The 22547-nt window shown below is 50.5% G+C and overlaps 1 protein-coding gene across 1 annotated transcript; it reads left to right on the top strand.

The window, feature by feature from the left end:
* The first annotated feature begins 25 nt into the window (after positions 1-25).
* WRAP53 (WD repeat containing antisense to TP53) lies at positions 26-21373 on the top strand. Its single transcript, XM_033184716.1, has 11 exons — positions 26-1011; positions 1098-1529; positions 1674-1772; positions 2037-2148; positions 17999-18087; positions 19334-19424; positions 19532-19664; positions 20215-20423; positions 20611-20714; positions 20861-20995; positions 21111-21373. The coding sequence occupies exons 2-11, from the start codon at positions 1099-1101 to the stop codon at positions 21355-21357; spliced, it is 1650 nt and encodes a 549-aa protein (XP_033040607.1). The 5' UTR covers positions 26-1011; position 1098; the 3' UTR covers positions 21358-21373.
* The last annotated feature ends 1174 nt before the right edge of the window (positions 21374-22547 follow it).

The following is a 22547-nucleotide window of genomic DNA, read 5'->3' as shown; positions in this document are numbered from 1 at the left end:
ACCCCTGCGAGGCTCCTGGCACAAAGCTGGACAGTCGCCATGACAAGTAAGGGCAAGTAATCCGCCTGCCGGAGGAAGCAAAGGAAATGGAATTGGGGAGGAGGGTGCAGAGAGAGTCAGGATTCTCGCCGAACTGGTGCCGTAGATACTAACATTTTGGGGTGGAAAATTCTACAAGCCAGACCTGTGAGGGCAGAATTGGTGGAAACCATTTTGGAGGAATCCTGCATTGTGTCAAATATGAAGGGTGGAAGGAAGAAAGCTTTTGCGTTTGCTCTCAGCTGGATCCTTTCTTCTCATCAGCTTAAATGTCGTTTTTTAGGAAGACTTTCCTTAATATCTCACGCTAACGTTTTCTCCCACATACTTTATATCACACTATCTTGTTTAATCTTCTTCACAACACTTATCACTCTGAAAAGATTTGTTAATTGCTTTCAGCACATGGAAACGTAAGCCTTATAAGGATATAGAATTTTTCTACTATCTTATTTATTGTTGTATTCCTCAGTGCCTATATCAGTCCTGGGTGGCAAGTAAGAGCTCGGTAATGAATACTTTTTGAATGAAGGACGAGAGACAGGTCTGGAGCCTGGAGAACGAGATGCAAAAGAGGCGCAAGACCTGCAGCGCCCCCTGCAGGCAGCGGGGGATGGTGCAGGTGCTTTAAGAATTACCTCGGGACTCGGTAGGGGGAGCGCAGGCGCTTCTCCCCAAGATAGAAGCATTTAGACTACAACTCCCAGCAGCCACGAGAAGCCCTAGGGCTTGATGGGAACGGGAAACCTTATAACCTTTCGCGTCCCGGCTCCGCGGGTTCCGTGGGTCGCCCGCGAAATCTGATCCGGGATGCAGCGGCCCAATCGGAAGGTGGGCCCAAATCCCGCGACAGCAAGAGGATCGTAGCGACCTGCGGTGCTAAGGAACGCAGTGCTTTCAAAATTGGCGTCCGCTGTTCGCCTCTCCTCCCGGGAGTCTTCCGCCTCCTCCCAGAAGAGGAAGCAAGCACAGGTGGGTTTCATTAGCTCTGCATCGGATCCCTGAGAACTTCGAAGCCATCCTGGCTGAGGCTAATGTCCGCTGTGCTTCCTCTGCAGTATGAAGACTTTGGAGACTCAACCGTTAGCTCCGGACTGCTGTCCCTCAGACCAGGATCCAGCTCCAGCCCATCCTTCTCCCCACGCTTCCCCGATGGATAAAAATGCGGACCCTGAACTGATTCCACCGCCTCTCGAAAGGGAGGATCCGCCCCAGTTGTCCCCAGATCCTGTGGCTGGCTCAGCTGTGTCTCAGGAGCTAGGGGAGGGGGACCCAGTTTCTCTCTCCACTCCCCTGGAAACAGAGTTTGGTGCTCCTAGTGAGTTGAGTCCTCAAATTGAGGAGCAAGAACTTTCTGAAAATACGAGACTTCCTGCAGAAGAAGCAAACTGGAGCCTTTCTGAAGAAGAAACGAACAGGCCAGAGTTGGGGTCTGAAGAAGCCATGGAAGGTGCCTCTGGGGAACCCGCTGCAGAGGACGAGGGAGACACGTAAGTGGTGATGGCAGTGGAGTGTGCAGTCTGGGGAGATGAAGTGTGAGGTCGACCTGTCCTCTGGTCCTCAGAACCACTTCTCCAGGCCCCTGCCTCCTTTGCTTGGCGAGCCAGGTTTGTTGTCCCCCATCTTCTTTTCAGTGCTTGGAACTACAGCTTCTCCCAGCTGCCTCGATTTCTCAGTGGTTCCTGGTCAGAGTTTAGCACCCAACCTGAGAACTTCTTGAAAGGCTGTAAGTGGTAAGGATAACAACGGGGCAGGGAGCTGACCACCCCCGAGATTTTCACCGTAAAACAGTCCGGTTATCTAGGAGAGGGATGCCCCAGAGCTGGGAGAAGGAGCACGTAGCCCTTTTAGACTGAACTTACATTTTATCTAGCAGTTTGTGTCTTCTCCCCTCAAGGATTCAGGGGGCCTTACCTACCCCAGAGGTAGGCTCAGCCCTAGACCTACACTTGAAAAGCATAGGTCTGGCCAGCTTTCTAACTCTCTCCTGTTTCTAGGGCTCCTGACGGTTCCTGCATCTTGACCAATAGTGCTGATAACATCTTGCGAATTTATAACCTGCCCCCAGAGCTGTACCACGAGGGGGAGCAGGTGGAATATGCAGAAATGGTAAGGACTGGGGCTAACTCTGCCTCTTCATCAGTGCTGCACATTTAAGTCCTTCATGGAGATGGAGAAAGTGTAGTCCAAGTGCTTCCTGTTCACAAATGGGACTGTTTTTCAAGATGTTTCCACATGTAGCGTTTTCTGCCCCGAATTCTGAAGTTATTTAGAGAGACGTTTTCCCTTTCTTTAATTAGGAATCTGTGTTTTTCACTAAAAAGTAGTGAATTTCTTGTGGCAGTATATATGTATTTATATATATTATTTTTTTGAGACAGGGTCTTGCTCTGAAACCCAGGCTGGAATGCCGTAGTGTGATCTCAGCTCACTGCAACCTCTGCCTTCTGGGTTCAAACAGTTCTCCTGCCTCAGTCCCCAGAGTAGCTGGTACTTCAGGTGCATGCCATCACACTCGACTCATTTTTGTAGTTTTAGTAGAGATGGGGTTTCGCCATGTTGGGCAGGCTGATATCAAATTCCTGACCTCAGATGATCTGCCCACCTTGGCCTCCCAAAGTGTGGGTGGGGATTATAGGTGTGAGTCACCGCGCCCGGCCTATAGATATTTATTGATTGACTACTGATACATGTTAGTCACTGTGCTGGGATAAAGTGGTGGACAAGACAGATGAAGGGTTGGTTTGCTTTCTCTGTGGGGGATAGACAACAAATACGTAAACCGGGCCGGGCGCGGTGGCTCAAGCCTGTCATCCCAGCACTTTGGGAGGCCGAGACGGGCGGATCACGAGGTCAGGAGATCGAGACCATCCTGGCTAACACGGTGAAACCCCGTCTCTACCAAAATATACAAAAAACTAGCCGGGCGAGGTGGCGGGCGCCTGTAGTCCCAGCTACTCGGGAGGCTGAGGTAGGAGAATGGCGTAAACCCGGGAAGCGGAGCTTGCAGTGAGCTGAGATCCGGCCACTGCACTCCAGCCTGGGCGACAGAGCGAGACTCCGTCTCAAAAAAAAAAAAAAAAAAAAAAAAGAACAAATACGTAAACCAGCAGGCATCAGGACCAAGATGATAATAAATGCTGTGAAGGAAATACACAGAATGAAGAGAGACTAACTAAAGGAAAGCACATTGCATAAAATGGTCAGGAAGGAGCTCTCTGAAAAGGAGGCATTTGAACTAAGACCCGAAGGACGATAAGGGGTCAGTCACATGAACACTTCCGGAAAGAGCTTTCCAGGAACTGGCAATGATATTATAAACACCCAGAACTGGGAAATAGCTTTGTGTGTTAAAAGACCAGAAAGGCCCAGCACGGTGGCTCACACCTGTAACCCCAGCTACTTGGGAGGCCGAGGCGGGCAGATCACTTGAGGCCAGGAGTTCGAGACCAGCCTGGCCAATATGGCGAAACCCCATCTCTACTAAAAATACAAAAATTAGCTGCATGTGGTGGCACATGCCTATAATTCCAGCTACTCGTGTGGCTGAGGCAGGAGAATCTCTTAAACTCGGGAGGTGGAGGCTGCAGTCAGACAAGATTGTACCACTGCACTTTAGCCTGGGTGACAGAGTGAGACTCCATCTCAAAAAACAACAAAACAGAATGGGCTCGGTGGGTCACACCTGTAATCCCGGCACTTTGGGAGGCTGAGGCAGGCAGATCACCTGAGGTCAGGAGTTCGAGACCATGCTGGCCAACATGGCAAAACCTCGTCTCTACAAAAATGCAAAAATTAGCTGGATTTGATGATGGGTGCCTGTAATCCCAGCTACTTGAGAGACTGAGGCAGGAGAATCACTTGAACCCGAGAGGTGGAGGTTGCCGTGAGCCGAGATCAGGCCACTGCACTCCAGCCTGGGCGACAGAGTGAGACTCCATCTCAAAATAAACAAACAAACAGACAAACACAAAATAAAAAACCCAGAATGCTAATATAGCCAGACTGAGGTAAGTGAGGGAGATAGAGGGGCGAGGACAGAGAAGAGCAACCATAATGTGTTAGATCTTATGGGTAAGGCATTTGGAGTTTATTTGGGAAGTCATGAGAGAGGGTTTTTTGTTTTGTTTTGTTTTGTTTTTTTGAGATGAGTCTTCCTCTTGTTGCACAGGCTGGAATGCAGTGGCGCCATCTTGGCTTACTGCATCCTCTGCCTCCTGGGTTCAAGTGATTCTCCTGTCTCAGCCTCCTGAGTAGCAGAGATTATAGGCATGTGCCACCGTGCCTGGCTAATTTTTTTTTTTTTTTTTTTTTGAGATAGAGTCTCACTCTGTTGCCCAGGCTGGAGTGCAGTGGTGCAATCTTGGCTCACTGCAACCTCTGCCTCCTGGATACAGGTGATTCTCCTGCCTCAGCCTCCTGAGAAGCTGGGATTACAGGCGCCCACCACCATGGCCCAGCTAATTTTTGTACTTTTTTTAAATAGAGATGGGGTTTTACCATATTGGCTAGGCTAATCTCGAACTCCTGACCTTTGATCTGCCGGTCTTGGCCTCCCAAAGTGCTGGGAAACAGGTGTGAGCCACTGCGCCTGGCCTTTTTGTATTTTTAGTAGAGACAGGTTTTGCCATATTGGCATGGCTGGTCTTGAACTCCTGACTTCAGGTGATCCACCCACCTCGGCCTTCCAAAGTGCTAGGATTACAGGCGTGAGCCACCGCACTGGGCCATGAGAGAGTTTTTTATTTTTATTTTTATTTTTATTTTTTTGAGACAAAGTCTCGCTCTGTTGGCCATGCTGGAGTGCAGTGGCACGATCTCAGCTTACCACAAGCTCCGCCTCCCAGGTTCAAACAATTCTCCTGCCTCAGTGTCCCGAGTAGCTGGGATTACAGGCATGTGCCACCATGCCTGGCTAATTTTTTTGTATTTTTTTAGTAGAGATGGGATTTCACTGTATTGGCCAGGCTGGTCTCGAGCTCCTGACCTTGTGATCCGCCCACCTCAGCCTCCCAAAGTGCTGGGATTATAGGCGTGAGCCACTGCACCTGGCCAAGAGAGTTTTTTTTTTTTTTTTTTGAGACGGAGTCTGGCTCTGTCGCCCAGGCTGGAGTGCGGTGGCCGGATCTCAGCTCACTGCAAGCTCCGCCTCCCAGGTTCACGCCATTCTCCTGCCTCCGCCTCCCAAGTAGCTGAGACTACAGGCGCCCGCCTTGTCGCCCGGCTAGTTTTTTTGTATTCTTTAGTAGAGACGGGGTTTCACCGTATTAGCCAGGATGGTCTCGATCTCCTGACCTTGTGATCCGCCCGTCTCGGCCTCCCAAAGTGCTGGGATTACAGGCTTGAGCCACTGCGCCCGGCCCAAGAGAGTTTTAAAACAGAAGAGTGAATGGTTTATGGGTGGGCAAGAGTGAAATCCGGGGCCAGGCAATGGTGACTCATGCCTGTAATCCCAACATTTTGGGAGGCTGAAGCGGGTGGATCACCTGAGGTCAGAACTTTGAGACCAGCCTGGCCAACATGGTAAAACCCTGTCTCTCCTAAAAATATAAAAATGAGCTGGGGCTGGGCGCAGTGGCTCACGCCTGTAATCCCAACACTTTGGGAGGCTGAGGCGGGTGGATCACCTGAGGTCAGGAGTTCAAGACCAGCCTGGCCAACGTGATGAAACCCCATCTCTACTAAAAATACAAAAAATCAGCTGGGCGTGGTGGTGGGCACTTGTAATCCCAGCTACTCTGGAGGCTGAGGCAGGAGAATTACTTGAACTAAGGAGACGGAGGTTGCGGTGAGCCGGGATCGTGCGCCTGCACTCCAGCCTGGGTAACAAGAGTGAAACTCCATCTCAAAAAAAAAGAAAAGAAAGAAAGAATGCTGATGGAGGAGGAGAAGGCCCCAGCAGAGCCTTGAGTGCCTGAATGCTCCAGCGCAGGGAGGTGGAGACTGATTCATGCTGCTGAGAGATGGAGTGAGGCGAATCTAGAGAATGACCCAAGAGACATTAGTGACCTTGACAAGAGCACTTTCAGGGAAGTGATCGAGGCAGAATCTGATCAGGATGGGTGGAAGAAAAGTATAGCCAATCTTTTTTTTTCTTTTGAGATGGAGTCTTGTGCTGTTGCCTGGGCGGGAGTACAATGGCATGATCTCGGCTCACTGAACCTCTGCCTCCTGGGTTCAAGCGATTCTCCTGCCTCAGCCTCCTGAGTAGCTGGGCTTACAAGTGCACACCACCACGCCCAGGTAATGTTTTGTATTTTTAGTAGAGATGGGGTTTCACTCTGTTGGCCAGGCTCGTCTCGAACTCCTGACCTCGTGATCCACCCGCCTTGGCCTCCCAAAGTGCTAGAAGTACAGGTGTGAGCCACCGTGCCCGGCCTAGACAATTCTTTGGGAAAGTTTTGCTGTGAAAGGGAGCCGAGAAATGGATCGGTGATCAGAAGGGAAGCAATGCCAAAGAAGGGTTTACGGGGTGCTTCTCTGACGTCAGGAATAGTCCTGTAGAGAGGGAGGGATTGATGCTATAGGAGAGAGCAGGGATAACAAAACCCGTGAGTGGCTGGGCGAAGACAGGAGCTAGAGCACGTTCAAGGACTTGACTTTGATAGGCACAGAATCCTTCCTTGCAATAGAAGGAAAGGTGGAGGAGCATTCAGAAGCTGCTGTGTGGCAGTTGGAAGATCTGAGTGGTTTTTGTTTTGAGACAGGGTCTCTCTCCATTTCCCAGACAGGAATGCAGTGGTGTGATCACAACTCACTTCAGCCTCAACCTCCTGGACTTAAGCAATCCTCCTGCCTCAGCCTCCTGAGTAGCTGGGACCACAGATGGGTGCCACCATACTCAGCTAGTTTTTAAATTTTATTTTTAGAGATAGAGTCTTGCTATGTTGCCCAGACTAGTCTCAAACTCCGGGCCTCAAACAGTCCTCCCACCTCATCCTCCCAACATGCTAGGATTACAGGCATGAGTGTGCCTGGCCCAGATTTGAGTGTTTCTGTCTCTGAATTCTGTTTCTGAATTCTCAGTGAAGCATAAAGGGAGATTTTCAGCCAAAGGAAGAGGGTCTGTGCAGAGAGAAAAGGTATGAAATGACCTGTCCTAGAGAATAGAAAATCAAGGCTGGGCACAGTGGCTTATGCCTGTAGTCCCAGCACTTTGAAAGGCTAAAGCAGGAGGATCACCTTGGGTCAGGAGCTCAACAGCAGCCTGGGCAATACAGCAAGATCCTATCTCTACAAAACATTTAAAAAATGGTTGGGTATGATGGTGTGTGCCTGTACTCCCAGTTCCTTGGGAGGCTGAGGCAGAAGGATTGCTTGAACCCAGAAGTTCAAGGCTACAGTGCAGTGAGCTATGATTGTGCCCTATACCCCACCCTAGGTGATGGAGCGAGACCCTGTCTCAAAAAAAAACAACAACAACAAAAGAAAGAAAATCAGACCCACTGAGGTATGTGGCAGTTGTGCTGCTCTTTGCTCAGTACCCACTAGAGGTCTGTTGCCATTAATTTGAAATGAGACCGGTTAGTGTGACTGTGCATCTTCCCTGGCAAGTTAAATGACTGTAGTTTCTCTGTTTGTAAAATGGGGATAATTATAATAGCACCTGCCTCACAGAGTTGTGAGAATTAAAAGAATCAGTAATGAATTAAAGCACTTAGTGCTGGGCATGGTGGCTCACACCTGTAATCCCAGTACTTTGGGAGGCCGAGGCAGGTGGATAGCCTGAGGTCAGGAGTTGGAGATTGACCTGGCCAACATAGTGAAACCCTGTCTTTACTAAAAATACAAATATTAGCCGGGCTTAGTGGCAGGCACCTGTAATCCCAGCTACTTGGCAGGTTTGAGGCAGGAGAATTGCTCGAATGCAGGAGGCAGAGGTTGCAGTGAGCTGATGACGCCACTGCACTCCAGTCTGGGCAACAGAGCAAGATCCAGTCTCAAAAAAATAATAATAAAATTTTTAAAAAAAGCACTTAAAACAGCACCTGGCATATAGTAAGTGTTCAGTAAACACTAGTAGTCCCTGGTATCAGTTGCATGCAAGCCAAGAATAGGAGGATGGTCTGGTTGAGGTTTACCAGGAGAGAAAAACAAACCCTGGTCTTTCTCCAGAGTGTCTTTAAGGGTGTGCATACCATGGTGGACTAGAATCTTAAGTGGGTAAGGAACTGGACTGTAAATATGTTTTCGATGAAGCTGAATAAATTGTCATGGTAGAAATAACAGAGCAGGGTCAAGCGTGGTGGCTCACGGTTGTAATCCCGACACTTTGGGAGGCCGAGGCGGGTGGATCACCTTAAGGTCAGGAGTTTGAGACCAGTCTGGCCAACATGGTGAAACCCAATCTCTACTAAAAAAAAATACAAAATTAGTCAGGCATGGTGGTGATTGCCTGTAGTCCTAGCTACTTGGGAGGCTGAGGCAGGAGAATTGCTTGAACCCGGGAGGCGGAGGTTGCAGTGAGCCGAGATCTCATCACTGCACTCCAGCCTGGGCGACAGAGCGAGACTCCATCTCAGAAACAAAAACAAGAAACCCCACAAAAAAACAAGAATGATAACAGGACTGTTTGTGGGCAGTGAGATGGCAAACCAGGCGGTAGAGTCTTAGTGGTTGAGGGAGGGTGATAAAACAGGGGAAGCTAGCCTGATGACAAGAACTGCAGAGGAGCTGGGGTTTGACAGCAGGGGGCATAATGACACCCAGCCACCTCTTGTCCTTGAGGTGTGTACTGGGGACAGCTGGCTGTAAGCATTACAGCCATCTCAGCTTGAGAGGGCCGGGGGGATTGCCAGGGCCAGGCAAGTGCAGGAGCAAATGGATCATTCTGAGGAGAAGATGAGAAATATGGGAGAGTGTTATTATTTATTTATTTTATTAGAGATGGAGTCTCGCTCTGTTGCCCAGACTGGATAGAGTACAGTCGCAATCATAGCTCACCACAGCCCTTGAACTACTCCCGAGTAGCTGAGACTATAGGCCATGCCACCATGCTCAGCTAATTTTTGTACTTTCTGTAGAAATGGGGTCTCGCTGTGTTGTCCAGGCTGGTCTCAAACTCCTGGCTTCAAGCAATTCTCCTGCCTTGGCCTCAAAATGTTGCGATTACAGGCATGAGCCACTGTGCCCAGCTGGTTTTTAGATCCTTGAGTAGGAATTTCAGTGGGTTTGGGACAGATTAGGGTGTGCATGGAGCAGTATACAGGTCGTGGTGATGCCAGATGACCCAGAAGACCAGGACTTCTCTAGTGCTTGAGGTTAATAGGAGGATGGGGCAGGGGTGAGTCTTTTTGTTTTGTTATTTGAGACAGGGTCTCACTTTTGCTCAGGCTGGAGTGCAGTGGGCAGTGGTGCGATCTCGGCTCACTACAACCTCCGCCTCCCAGGTTCAAGTGATTCTCATGCCTCACCCTCCCAAGTAGCTGGGGCTACAGGGGTGCGCCACCACGCCCAACTAAGTTTTGTATTTTGAGTAGAGACGGGATTTCTCCATGTTGCCCAGGCTGTTCTCAAAATCCTGTCCTCAAGTGATCTGCGGCAGGGCTGAGTCTTGTTGGCTCGTTAAAAGAATAAAGGTGCTCAGTTCCAAGACTGGTCCTGAGTGCTTACCTGGCATACAACTCTTTAAGGCTGGAGGCTGTAGACATTTGAGTTCTCTGTGCAAACTATAAGGTGATCTAAGCCCTAAACCCTGGTTCCTCAGGCCCGGGGGTGGTGGTGCAGCCGGTGCAGCCGTGTTAAAAGAGTTCAGAACGTAAGAGTTTCAAGGCAGGGATAGTTAGAAGAGACTCTGGAAATGTGGGGCGGGGCGGGGAGGGGGATGTTGAGTGTTGCATAAACTTGTTTAAGAGAAATGGGAATGTTAAAAAAAGAAAAAATTGTCATTACCTGCCACTACAGAATTTAGCCCTCTGAATTTTTCTACATTTCTTTCTAAGCTCTGTCCAAGTACTGAAAGCTTTTATGGGTTGTAATCATAGAGTACATGGCTTTATACATTCCTTTTTTCCTTTTAACAATCATATCCTAAATGTTTTTTGTAGTAGTCTTCACTGTTATGATGTTTAATGGTGTGTGATATTACATTGAGTGCTTATGATAATTTTCTTACCTCTTTTCTTGTTTTGGACATTTGGGTTGTTTCCAGGATTATTATAAATGATTCTTCAGTGAACAAATTATCTTCATGTATTTTGAAGGAGGTTCTTTTGTCAAGAGAATTTTTTTGTTGTTGTTGTTGTTGGGACGGAGTCTCGCTCTGTCACCCAGGCTGGAGTGCAGTGGCCGGATCTCAGCTCACTGCAAGCTCCGCCTCCCGGGTTTACGCCATTCTCCTGCCTCAGCCTCCCGAGTAGCTGGGACTACAGGCGCCCACCACCTCGCCCGGCTAGTTTTTTTTTTTTTTTTTAGTAGAGACGGGATTTCACCGTGTTAGCCAGGATGGTCTCGATCTCCTGACCTCGTGATCCGCCCGTCTCGGCCTCCCAAAGTGCTGGGATTACAGGCTTGAGCCACCGCGCCCGGCCTTTTTTTTTTTTTTGAGACAGAGTCTTGCTTCGTCACCCAGGCTGGAGTGCAGTGGCATGATCTTGGCTCACTGAAATCTCCGCCTCCTGGGTTCAAGTGATTCTCCTTCCTCAGCCTCCTGAGTAGCTGGGATTACAGGCATGTGCCACCATGCCTGGCTAATTTTTGTATTTTTAGTAGAGACGGGGTTTCACCATTTTGGCCAGGCTGGTCTCTACTCCTGACCTCAAGTGATCCATCTACCTCTGCCTCCCAGAGTGTTGGGATTATAGGCGTGAGCCACCACAACTAGCCTTAAGATAAATTTTACGAATAAGAAATACCCTAGAACAATATCAACTTTTTTTTATATATATCTTGCAATATAGATAGTCAATTTGTTTTCTTTTTTTTCTTTCTTTTTTTGAAACAGAGTCTCGCTCTGTGGCCCAGGTTGGAGTGCAGTGGTGTGACCTTGCCTCACTGCAACCTCTGTCTCCCAGTTCAAGCAATTCTCCTGCCTCAGCTTCCCAAGTAGCTGGGATTACAGGCACGCACCACCACACTGGGCTAATTTTTGTATTTTTAGTAGAGATGGGGTTTCACCATGTTGGCCAGGCTGGTCTCAAACTCCCGACCTCAAGTGTTCCACCCACTTCCGCCTCCTAAAGTGCTGGGATTACAGACGTGAGCCACCGCTTCTGGCCAGTGAGTTTGTTTTCAAAAGATTTTTGTGGCTGGTGTGGTGGCTCATGCCTATAATCCCAGCACTTTGGGAGGCCAAGGTGGGAGGAATGCTTGAGCCCAGGAGTTTGAGACCAGCCTTGGTAACCCAGCCGGATCCTGTCTCTATCAAAAAAGTTGGGCTTGTGGTCCCAGCTACTTGGGAGGCTGAGGTGGGAGGATCGCTTGAGCCTGTGAGGGTGAGGCTACCGTGACCTTTGATCACACCATTGTACTCTAGCCTGGGCGACAGAGCGAGACTGTCTCAAAACAAACGACCAAAAACTTTTTGTGCCTTTTATTTACTTATTTATTTATTTTTTCCTGCTAGTGTACCAGTTTTATCGCAACCTTACTCATTAGGTGTTTTCATTTTTAGTGTCTACAAGTTTAGCATTTGAAATAGGTAAAATTTCTTTCTTTCTTTTTTTTTTTTTTTTTGAGGTGGAGTCTCTCTCTGTCACCAAGGCTGGAGTGCAGTGGCGTGATGGGCTCACTGCAAGCTCCGCCTCCCAGGTTCATGCCATTCTCCTGCCTCAGCCTCCCGAGTAGCTGGGACTACAGGCGCCCGCCACAACGCCCAGCTAGTTTTTGTATTTTTAATAGAAGTGGGGTTTCACGGCATTAGCCAGGATGGTCTCAATCTCCTGACCTCGTGATCCACCCGTCTCGGCCTCCCAAAGTGCTGGGATTACAGGCGTCAGCCACCGCGCCCTGCCTGAAATAGATAAAATTTCTATAGGTCAGAGAATTGGGGAAGGGCGCATTTGGGTAATTCCATATACTTGTGTGTACTGAGTTTTCTTCCCAATATAGTTTCTCGGTTTTTCTCCTTTATTTTCTACCTTTTCACAGAACTTCCTGTAAGTCTTATTTCCAACTCCCCAGGGTCTTTCCTGAGACTTGCCCTGCCCCATGGCTCTTGCAGGAAGCCTTTACTCCTCGTCTCGCCCTCTCCAGGAGACACTGCATCCTCTGCGCCCTACATCTCTCAGGGTGGGGACGGGGAGCAGCTTCTTCATCCCAAATGCTGTAGCCACACAATTGCTCTTTCGTCTTGGTGAAACTTTTTCCTTTGAGGCTTATGCTCTCTCTCCCGCTGACGATGTTGGCACTGTACAGCCTTCCTGTGCTCTCCAGTTCTCCTACCATTTTGGTGACTTCAGGTATCCAAGCCAGAAGCCAGGGTCTCTCTCATCCTTTAATCTCCCTTTTCCTAACCCCTCATATCCAATTACTTCCCAAATCCCATCAAGTCCGCCTGATCTTCCTAATCCACCCACATCTGTCCATCCCACTGCCTCTACTTTAATTCAAGGTCCTATTATTTTGGGCCTATGTTGCTGAAACAATCTCCTGCCTCCTTTTGCTCATTAAAACCATCTTTAGGGGCCGGGCGCGGTGGCTCAAGCCTGTAATCCCAGCACTTTGGGAGGCCGAGACGGGCGGATCACGAGGTCAGGAGATCGAGACCATCCTGGCTAACACGGTGAAACCCTGCCTCTACTTAAAAATACAAAAAACTAGCCGGGCGACGAGGCGGGCGCCTGTAGTCCCAGCTACTCGGGAGGCTGAGGCAGGAGAATGGCGTAAACCCGGGAGGCGGATCTTGCAGTGAGCTGAGATCCGGCCACTGCACTCCAGCCTGGGCGGCAGAGCAAGACTCCGTCTCAAAAAAAAAAAAAAACCATCTTTATTGACTGCTGATTCTACACCAGCTGTTGGGGAAGCAGTGGTGAGAGCAAGGCAGATGTGATTCCCTCCTTCTCTGATAGGTTTGACGGAAGGGGAGTGAGGAGCACCCAGGGCTATAGGAAAGCGGAGCAGGAGCGCCTTGCTTAGCTGAAGGGGTTAGGGAAGTGTCCCAGAGGGAGAAGCATCTAAGAGACCTGAAGGATGACTAGGATTCAGCCAGGAGGAGTCGTTGGGGGAGATGAAGGAAGGATATTCCAGACTTGGAGCCTAGGACATGTGAAAGCCAGTGGGTTGAAAGTGTGGCGAGTTGGCACTTTATAGGACCTGAGAGTCAAAATGGCGGGACTCAGAGATTTTTTTTTTTTTTTTTGAGGCGGAGTCTCGCTCTGTCGCCCGGACTGGAGTGCAGTGGCGGGATCTCAGCTCACTGCAAGCTCCGCCTCCTGGGTTTACGCCATTCTCCTGCCCCAGCCTCCCTAGTAGCTGGGACTACAGGCGCCCGCCACCTCGCCCGGCTAGTTTTTTGTATTTTTAGTAGAGACGGGGTTTCACCGTGTTAGCCAGGATGGTCTCGATCTCCTGACCTCGTGATCCGCCCGTCTCGGCCTCCCAAAGTGCTGGGATGACAGGCTTGAGCCACCGCGCCCGGCTGATTTTTTTTTTTTTGAAATGGAGTCTCGCTCTGTCGCCCAGGCTGGAGTGCAGCGGTGCAATCTTGACTCACTGCAAGCTCCGCCTCCCGGGCTCACGCCATTCTCCTGCTTCAGACTCCGGAGTAGCTGGGACTACAGGCGCCCGGCACCACGCCCGGCTAATTTTTTTGTATTTTTAGTAGACACGGGGTTTCACCACGTTAGCCAGGGATGGTCTCGATCTCCTGAGCTCGTGATCCGCCCGCCTCGGCCTCCCTAAGTGCTGGGATTACAGTCGTGAGCCACCGCGCCTGGCCAGGACTCAGAGATTTTTAAGGAAATGAGCAGATAGAGATGAGCCTTGAGAGGTGGGTCGGGGGTAGTAGCGTGCTAATGGAAGGCTAGGAGGAGGAACTGGCAAGATTTGGTATTGGGTTGGACCAGGAGTGGAAAGGAAGTGAAGAGTGGTAGCAGTCAAGGCTGGTGCTCAGATTTCAGGATTGAGCACTGATGTGGAGTCCAGGAGGAACAGCAGGTTTGATGGTGGCGGATGCTAGGCCCATTATGGACAAATTGAGTTTGAGCAACCCGTGGGATGGTCAAGTGGCACTGTCCACCAGGCAGTTGGATATATGGGTTCAGAGTATAGAGGTGGACGCTGAAGTCCTGGCTGGTTGACATCAGCCTGAGGCCCCGCAGACAACTGACGAAGGACAGTGTTCAGACTATTTATCTCACAAATCAGTAAGAAAAAGACGACTGGGCGCAGTGGCTCATGCCTGTAATCCCAGCACTTTGGGGGGCCGAGGCAGGCCGTTCACCTGAGGTCAGGAGTTCAAGACCAGCCTGACCACATGGTGAAACCCCGTCTCTACTAAAAATACAAAAATTAGCCGGGCATAATAGCGGGCGCCTGAAATTCCAGCTACTCAGGAGGCTGAGGCAGGAAAATTGCTTGAACCTGGGAGGTGGAGGTTGCAGTGAGCCGAGATTGCACCACTGCACTCAGCCTGGGGGATAGAGCGAGACTCTGCCTCCAAAAAAAAAAAAAAAAAAGGAAAAAGACAACAACTGGCCAGGCACAGTGGCTTACACCTGTAATCCCCACTTTGGGAGGCCGAGGTAGGCAGATCACTTGAGGCTGGGACTTTGAGACCAGCCTGGCCAACATGGTGAAACCCCATCTCTGGTAAAAAGTATAAAAATTAGCTGGGCTTGGTGGCTAACGCCTGTAGTCCCAGCTACTTGGGAGGCCATTAGAGTCGCTTGAACCCAGGAGGCAGAGGTTGTAGTGAGCGGAGATCGTGCCACTGCCCTCCAGCTTGGGGAACACAAAGACTGTCTCAAAAATAAAAAAGAAAAGAAAGAAAATGGGCAAAATTTATGAAAAGGTGTACCTAAATGGCCAGTAAACATAGAGGAAATAATCTAACCTTTCTTATAGTAATGATGGAAATACAAATTTATGCTGCAATGAAATACCATTTCACCGCCTTCAAATTGAGAAAAATGTAACAGTCTGGTAATACAAAGAGGATAAAGAACAATAGATACTTTTTTTTTTTTTTTTTGGAGACACGATCTTGTTCTGTTGCCCAGGCTGGAGTGCAGTGGTGCGAACATGGTGCACTGCAGCCTCAAACTACTGGGGTCAAGCAATCCTCCTTCCTCACTCTCCCAAACAGACGGGACTACGAGTATGCCAACATGCCTGACTAATTTTTTAATTTTTTGTAGAACTAGGGTCTTGCTATATTGCCCAGGCTAGAATAGAGACTTATATGCTGCTGGTGGGAGAGGACGTTGGGATAAGTGCTTTGGGAAAGAAATTGACATTGTAGTATCTTACAAAGTTGGCAAAGTGCATAGCATAGAGACCAGTAATTTTACTCTTCAGCAGAAACTGTAGAGAAACCCTTCTACATGTGTACAGAATGTTAAAGCACACTAGCCAAAAAATGGAAAAACCATCAGTGACACTAAATAGAAGAAGTGTAAATCAGTTTGACTATATTCATGAGTGGAGTACTATACAGCAGTGAAAATGCATGAATTACAGCAAAATGTGTTTCCATGGTTAAAGCTTCCTATCACAGAGGGATATATATGATATGATGCCATTACTGTTAAGTCTAAGCTGGGCATGGTGGCTCATGCTTGTAATCCCAGTGCGTTGAAAGGCTGAGGTGGTTGGACTGCTTGAAGCCAGGAGTTTTAGACCAGCCTGAGCAACACAGACCCCTGTTTCTACAAAAAAAAATTAAAAAAATTAGCCAGGCACTCTGGGCGTGGTGTCTCATGCCTGTAATCCTAGCACTTGGGAGACTGAGGCAGGTGGATCACGAGATCAAGAGTTCAAGACCAACCTGGCCAAGATAGTGAAACCCTGTCTCTACTAAAAATACAAAAAGATTAGCCGGGCGTGATGGCAGGTGCCTGTAATCATAGCTACTTGGGAGGCTGAGGCAGAGAATTGCTTGAGTCTGGGAGGCGGAGATTGCAGCGAGCTAAGATTGCACCACTGCACTCTAGCCTGGGCGACAGAGCGAGACTCCGTCAAAAAAAAAAAAAATAAAAAATAAATAAATAAATAAATAAGCCAGGTATAGTGGCTTGTGCTTATATTCCCAGTTACTAGGGATGCTGAGGCCAGGGGATTGTTTGCTTTAGCCCAGGAGTTTGAGGTTTCAGTGAGATGATTGCGCCACTGTACTCCAGACTAGGCAACAGAGTAAGACCTGGTCTCTAAGAAAACAAAAAATTAAGTCTAAAGACCTGTAAAACAATGTTAGACACTGTTTTTTTTTTCCATAGTATCTCTCCTAGGCTGGGTGCGGTGGCTCACACCTGTAATCCCAGCATCTTGGGAGGCTGAGTCAGAGAGATCACTTGAGGCCAGGAGTTCGAGACCAGCCTGGCCAACATGGTGAAACCCCATCTCTACTAAAAATACAAAAAATTAGCCGAGCATGGAGGTGAACTCCTGCAATCCCAGCTACTCGGGAGGCTGAGGCACAAGAATTGCTTGAACGCCGGAGGCAGAGGTTGCAGTGAGCTGAAATTGTGCCACTGCACTCAGCCTGGGTGACAGAACGAAACTCTGCCTAATAAATAAATAAATATTCCTAAGGAAATGTGTGACAGTGATAAATTCAGGATAGTGTTTATCTCTGAGGGAGAATTTCTGTTAGGAAAGGGGTTTAAACGTATTTTTTTCTTCAGCTGGATGGAGGGGTCACAGGGTTGTTTTTTAATGAGGTGCTTTGCATGTTTATTTATTTATTTATTTATTTTTATTTTTGAGACGGAGTCTCGCTCTGCCACCCAGGCTGGAGTGCAGTGGCCAGATCTCAGCTCACTGCAAGCTCCGCCTCCCGGGTTTTACGCCATTCTCCTGCCTCAGCCTCCTGAGTAGCTGGGACTACAGGCGCCCGCCACCTTGCCCGGCTAGATATTTGTATTTTTTTAGTAGAGACGGGGTTTCACCGTGTTAGCCAGGATGGTCTCGACCTCCTGACCTCGTGATCCGCCCGTCTCGGCCTCCCAAAGTGCTGGGATTACAGGCTTGAGCCACCGCGCCCGGCCTGTACTAATATTTTTTTAAAGGATCAAATGGCACCTAGCATGTACTCAGTAAGTATTTGAATAATTGGTTGGTTCTTTGTCTCTGGGTTGGAGTATTATTATTTGTTTCTTCCTCTCTAAGTGTTTATAAAGAAAAAGTATGAGGCCGGGCACGGTGGCTCACACCTGTAATCCCAGCACTTTTGGAGGCCAAGGCAGGGGGATCACCTGAGGTCAGAAGTTTGAGACCAGACTGGCCAACATGGTGAAACCCCGTCTCTACTAAACGAAAAAATACAAAGTTAGCCAGGCATGGTGGTGCCTGTTCTGTCTCAAAAAAAAAAAAAAAAAAAAAAAAAAAAGGCTGGGCGCGGTGGCTCACACCTGTAATCCCAGCACTTTGGGAGGCCGAGGCAGGCAGATCACGAGGTCAGGAGATCGAGACCATCCTGGCTAACACGGTGAAACCCCGTCTCTACTAAAAATACAAAAAAATGAGCCGAGCTTGGTGGCGGCTGCCTGTAATGCCAGCTACTCGGGAGGTTGAAGCAGGAGAATGGCGTGAGCCCGGGAGTCAGAGCTTGCAGTGAGCCGAGATCGCGCCACTGCACTGCAGCCTGGGGGACACAGCAAGACTCCGTCTCAAAAAAGAAAAAAAAAGTATGAATCTGTATGGCTTTTGGTGGCTAAATTTATTAAAGTCTGAGTTCACCTTGAACATTGAGACAGCATCTCTGCTGTATATATGCACCCATCTGCCACAACACTGCTAGAGACATGCGCCTCAGACTCCTTTTCCCTCCAAGTGACTCAGCCATTCCCACGTCTCTGTCTAGGTCCCTGTCCTTCGAATGGTGGAAGGTGATACCATCTATGATTACTGCTGGTATTCTCTGATGTCCTCAGCCCAGCCAGACACCTCCTAGTAAGTAATGTTTGCCTCCCCGCTTGCCGCCCCACCACCCAGTTTCAAGCAGGGCCTCTTGGGAGAGTCAGGGGCTGCCAGGGGTCTTCAAAGGAGGAAGGCTCGGCGTGCTTATCAGAGGGGCTGGTCAGTTGGCTTCCTCACCTTCCTTTTTTTTTTTTTTTTAGATTGAGTCTTGCGGCCGGGCGCGGTGGCTCAAGCCTTTAATCCCAGCACTTTGGGAGGCCGAGATGGGCGGATTACGAGGTCAGGAGATCGAGACCTTCCTGGCTAACATGGTGAAACCCCATCTCTACTAAAAATGCAAAAAAATTAGCCGGGCGTGGCGGCGAGCGCTTGTAGTCCCAGCTACTTGGGAGGCTGAGGCAGGAGAATGGCGTGAACCCGGGAGGCGGAGCTTGTAGTGAGCCGAGATCGCGCCACTGTACTCCAGCCTGGGCGACTGAGCGAGACTCCTTCTCAAAAAAAAAAAAAAAAAGATTGAGTCTTGCTCTGTCACCCAAGCTGGAGGGCAGTGGTGCAGTCTCAGCTCACTGCAACCTCCGCCTCCCAATTTCACGTGATTCTCCTGCCTAGCTGGGATTACAGGTGTGCACCACCACACCCAGCTAATTTTATTTTATTTTATTTTATTTTTTTTGAGACGGAGTCTTGCTCTGTTGCCCAGGCTGGAGTGTAGTGGCCGGATGTCAGCTCACTGCAAGCTCCACCTCCCGGGTTTACGCCATTCTCCTGCCTCAGCCTCCTGAGTAGCCGGGACTTATAGGCGCTGGCCACCTCGCCCGGCTAGTTTTTTGTATTTTTTGTGGTAGAGACGGGGTTTCACCGTGTTAGCCAGGATGGTCTTGATCTCCTGACCTCGTGATTCACCCGTCTCGGCCTCCCAAAGTGCTGGGATTACAGGCTTGAGCCACCGCGCCCGGTCTAATTTTATATTTTTAATAGAGATGGGTTTCACCATGTTGGCCAGGCTGGTCTTGAACTGACCTCAGGTAATCCACCTGCCTTGGCCTCTCAAAGTGCTTGGATAACAGGCTTGAGCCACCACACCCAGCCTGATTTTTGTATTTGTAGTAGATACAGGGTTTCACCGTGTTGGCCAGGCTGCTCTCAAACTCCTGACCTCCAGTGATCCACCTGCCTTGGCCTCCCAAAGTGCTGGGATTACAGGTGTGAGCCACCGTGCCCGGCCATTCCTCCCCTTCCTTTGACAGCACCGGGGTTTCAGTGTCCATGTCTCTCTCAGCGTGGCCAGCAGCAGCCGGGAGAACCCGATTCATATCTGGGATGCATTCACTGGAGAGCTCCGGGCTTCCTTTCGCGCCTACAACCACCTGGTAGGGACTGCCACCCTCAGCCCCAGCACTCGTACTGGCCCGGCTCTCCTTCCTTGAGGGCAGCTAAGGCTTTGCAAGACCTGTTTTCAGCCCTTTCCTTCCCCCAGGATGAGCTGACGGCAGCCCATTCACTCTGCTTCTCCCCGGATGGTTCCCAGCTCTTCTGTGGCTTCAACCGGACTGTACGTGTTTTCTCCACGGCCCGGCCCGGCCGAGACTGTGAGGTCCGAGCCACGTTTGGTAAGCATCTGTGCCTCCGAGGGAGGAGGAGAGGGAAGAGCACTGCCACCGGCACAGGGGCCTGTGTGAGCCAGGGCCACCTGTGGGGTTTCATGCCGTCCTCTGTACGGCCCGGGAGCAGGTGCAGCCCAGTTGGCAGAGGAGCAAACAGACTCAGAGCAGGTAGGAAACCTTCCCAAGGTCAACCAGCTGGTCAAAGGACTGCTTCCTTCCTGACCCGTACCCTGTCAGCTGTGGAGCTTTTGGTCTCTGAAATCTTTCTAGAAAATTTTTGATAAAGCTGATTCCATTTTCCTGTAGGCCTTCAACTTGCATCTGTCCAAGGAAAAACTGGGATTTGAGAGGGATGAAGTGGGGCTTGGGCATTTAGGTCCTTTGGGAGGATAGATGTGGGGAGCATCAGAGGTCTTTGTCCTGCTTGTGACACACAGCATGGGGGAGATGTTGAGTCCAGGCATGTTGGTGCTGGGATGGGAGACAGACCTCTGCTTAGCCTGGTTAGTGCCAGGAGCCATTGCCCCCTCCCCCACTTTGTTCCTTCCCTCTCCAGCAAAAAAGCAGGGCCAGAGCGGCATCATCTCCTGCATAGCCTTCAGCCCAGCCCAGCCCCTCTATGCCTGTGGCTCCTACGGCCGCTCCCTGGGTCTGTATGCCTGGGATGATGGTTCCCCTCTTGCCTTGCTGGGAGGGCACCAAGGGGGCATCACCCACCTCTGCTTTCATCCCGATGGCAACCACTTCTTCTCAGGAGCTCGCAAGGTAGGGGTCACAACCTGAGAGCCCAAAGCACCTGGGCAGCGAGGCAGGAGTGGGGATGTAGTCTGCAGTGTAGGGGAATGGGGATGGGGAAAAAAATCCCAAGCTGAAGGAGTGCCTGGAGACCCCGAGGGAGGCAGGGACATCCAGGGCTTTGGGGGTGACTCCAGGTCCTGTTCCATGTCTCCAGGATGCTGAGCTCCTGTGCTGGGATCTCCGGCAGCCTGGTTACCCACTATGGTCCCTGGGTCGAGAGGTGACCACCAATCAGCGCATCTACTTTGATCTGGACCCGTGAGTGGCCGTGGCTCCTTCCTACACAGGGCCCTGAGAAGCCTAGGAATGCCAGAGCCCAGCTGTAGGGTCCTAGCCCCTGGGTGTGAGTGGTTCCTGCCCCAGGGGTGAGGCCTCTGCCAGCAAATCTCTCCTCTCTCTCCCAGGACCGGCCAGTTTCTAGTGAGTGGCAGCACGAGCGGGGCCGTCTCTGTGTGGGATACGGGCGGACCTGGCAACGATGGGAAGCCAGAGCCTGTGTTGAGTTTTCTGCCCCAGAAGGACTGCACCAATGGCGTGAGGTCCTCAGTTCCATTCCAGAGATGTTGGGGCTTGGGTTGGGGATGGAAGTGAATCCCAGAGGGAGCAAGTGTCCTCACTGAAGGCACTGATAGACCGTCCCCATCTCTCCCTCAGCCTGCACCCTAGCCTGCCTCTCCTGGCCACTGCCTCCGGTCAGCGTGTGTTTCCCGAGCCCACAGAGAGTGGGGACGAAGGAGAGGAGGAGTTGGGCCTTCCCCTGCTCTCCACACGCCATGTCCACCTTGAATGTCGGCTTCAGCTCTGGTGGTGTGGGGGGGGCCCAGACTCCAGCATCCCTGATGATCACCAGGGCGAGAAAGGGCAGGGAGGAACGGAGGGAGGTGTGGGTGAGCTTATATAAAAAGGTTTTTATGATACTAGAGTCTTCGTGTCTGTTTGTGGGGGGCGTATGAGTGAGGTGGGGTTGGGCAGGGGGACTGGCGGGCTCCCTGGTCCAGCAGCAGTGGGTATGGCATATTGTTCCTGAAACCAGGGGTTGAGAGGTGGGACTAGGCGGGAGCCAATGGGGTGGCAGAGCTTGGTGTGAAGTCAAGTGGGTGGGGGTGGGGCTTCCTGCCATTGACTGGTTGGTTGCTAGGCAACTTGGTAAACTGAAGGGGGAAACCTGTTTGAAATCTCACTCCCAAGGTGGGGGTGGCAGGGGTCAGGGTGAGCCGGGCTGAGCAGGAGCTGGGTCAGACTGTTGGGTGTGACTGTGTGAGACTGTGCAGACAGTGACAGGGTGCCTCCTGTCCAATGGAATGACACTCCACACTGCCATTCTCCAGCAGCATGGGGACCATTACTCAGCTCTGAGGGGAGCAGGAGCACTCCCCTCCCCTCCCCGGGGCTCCCCAGGAGGCAGACAACCCAGTTGCCAGAGTCAAGGACACACCTAAAAGAGGAAAGGTGTTGAAAAATACAGTCGTCATCTTCGGTATTGCTGTTCCACGCGGGGCGCGGCGAGGGTCTTATTCATTCAGCAGCTGTCGCTGGGCTTGTTTCTCCATTTGTCTGCTCTGTCTTTGGGGGTGGGGGGACGAGTGTGTCATTTGAAGCAGTGACTCCTCCCTCCTCCCCCCAACACCTTCCCAAATAGTGAGAATGGGGGGACTTTGAAGAAATACCGCCAGCAGGGGATGTGATTTTAGACCTCACAATCAAAGGGAGGGGACGAAAGGCCTGTGGAGGCTTGAGAGGGAGAGGAATGTCACTCCTGCCCAGAGGTGCTGAAAGCCAGGGCTCTTACACCCGAAAAGGCAACTCCTCCCTTCCCCCAGGATAATTGGAAACAGCCCTTCCTGCGCAGTGCCGGTTTGGGGTTGTAGGTACGCCCCTTCTCCCAGCCCCGCTTCTCCCCCCAGCCATCTAGGAAAGGCCCAAGTGTATCCCTTGAACTCTTTATTTTTCACTACCCCCCAGGTAACAACAGCACATGGTCCATGGAGCGGTGACAAAGGAGACCCCAAGAGTGGAAGTTGCGCAGCCTGGGTTTGGTTTCTAGCTTTATCCCAGACTTCCTGTGTGACCTTGGGCAAGTCATGGGGCCTC

This window comes from Trachypithecus francoisi, unplaced genomic scaffold (assembly GCF_009764315.1).
Source record: "Trachypithecus francoisi isolate TF-2019V2 unplaced genomic scaffold, Tfra_2.0 Lachesis_group20, whole genome shotgun sequence".
Taxonomy (NCBI): domain Eukaryota; kingdom Metazoa; phylum Chordata; class Mammalia; order Primates; family Cercopithecidae; genus Trachypithecus; species Trachypithecus francoisi.
This window is presented reverse-complemented; position numbering and strand designations above follow the sequence as displayed.

Bases quoted from the DNA above. Each gene is read 5' to 3' on its own strand.
- WRAP53 (XM_033184716.1), top strand. From the start codon at position 1,099: ATGAAGACTTTGGAGACTCAACCGTTAGCTCCGGACTGCTGTCCCTCA. The intron at 1,773-2,036 runs GTAAGGATAACA...TCCTGTTTCTAG, and splicing joins TTCTTGAAAGGCTGTAAGTG to GGCTCCTGACGGTTCCTGCA. The intron at 20,715-20,860 runs GTGAGTGGCCGT...TCTCTCTCCCAG, and splicing joins ATCTACTTTGATCTGGACCC to GACCGGCCAGTTTCTAGTGA.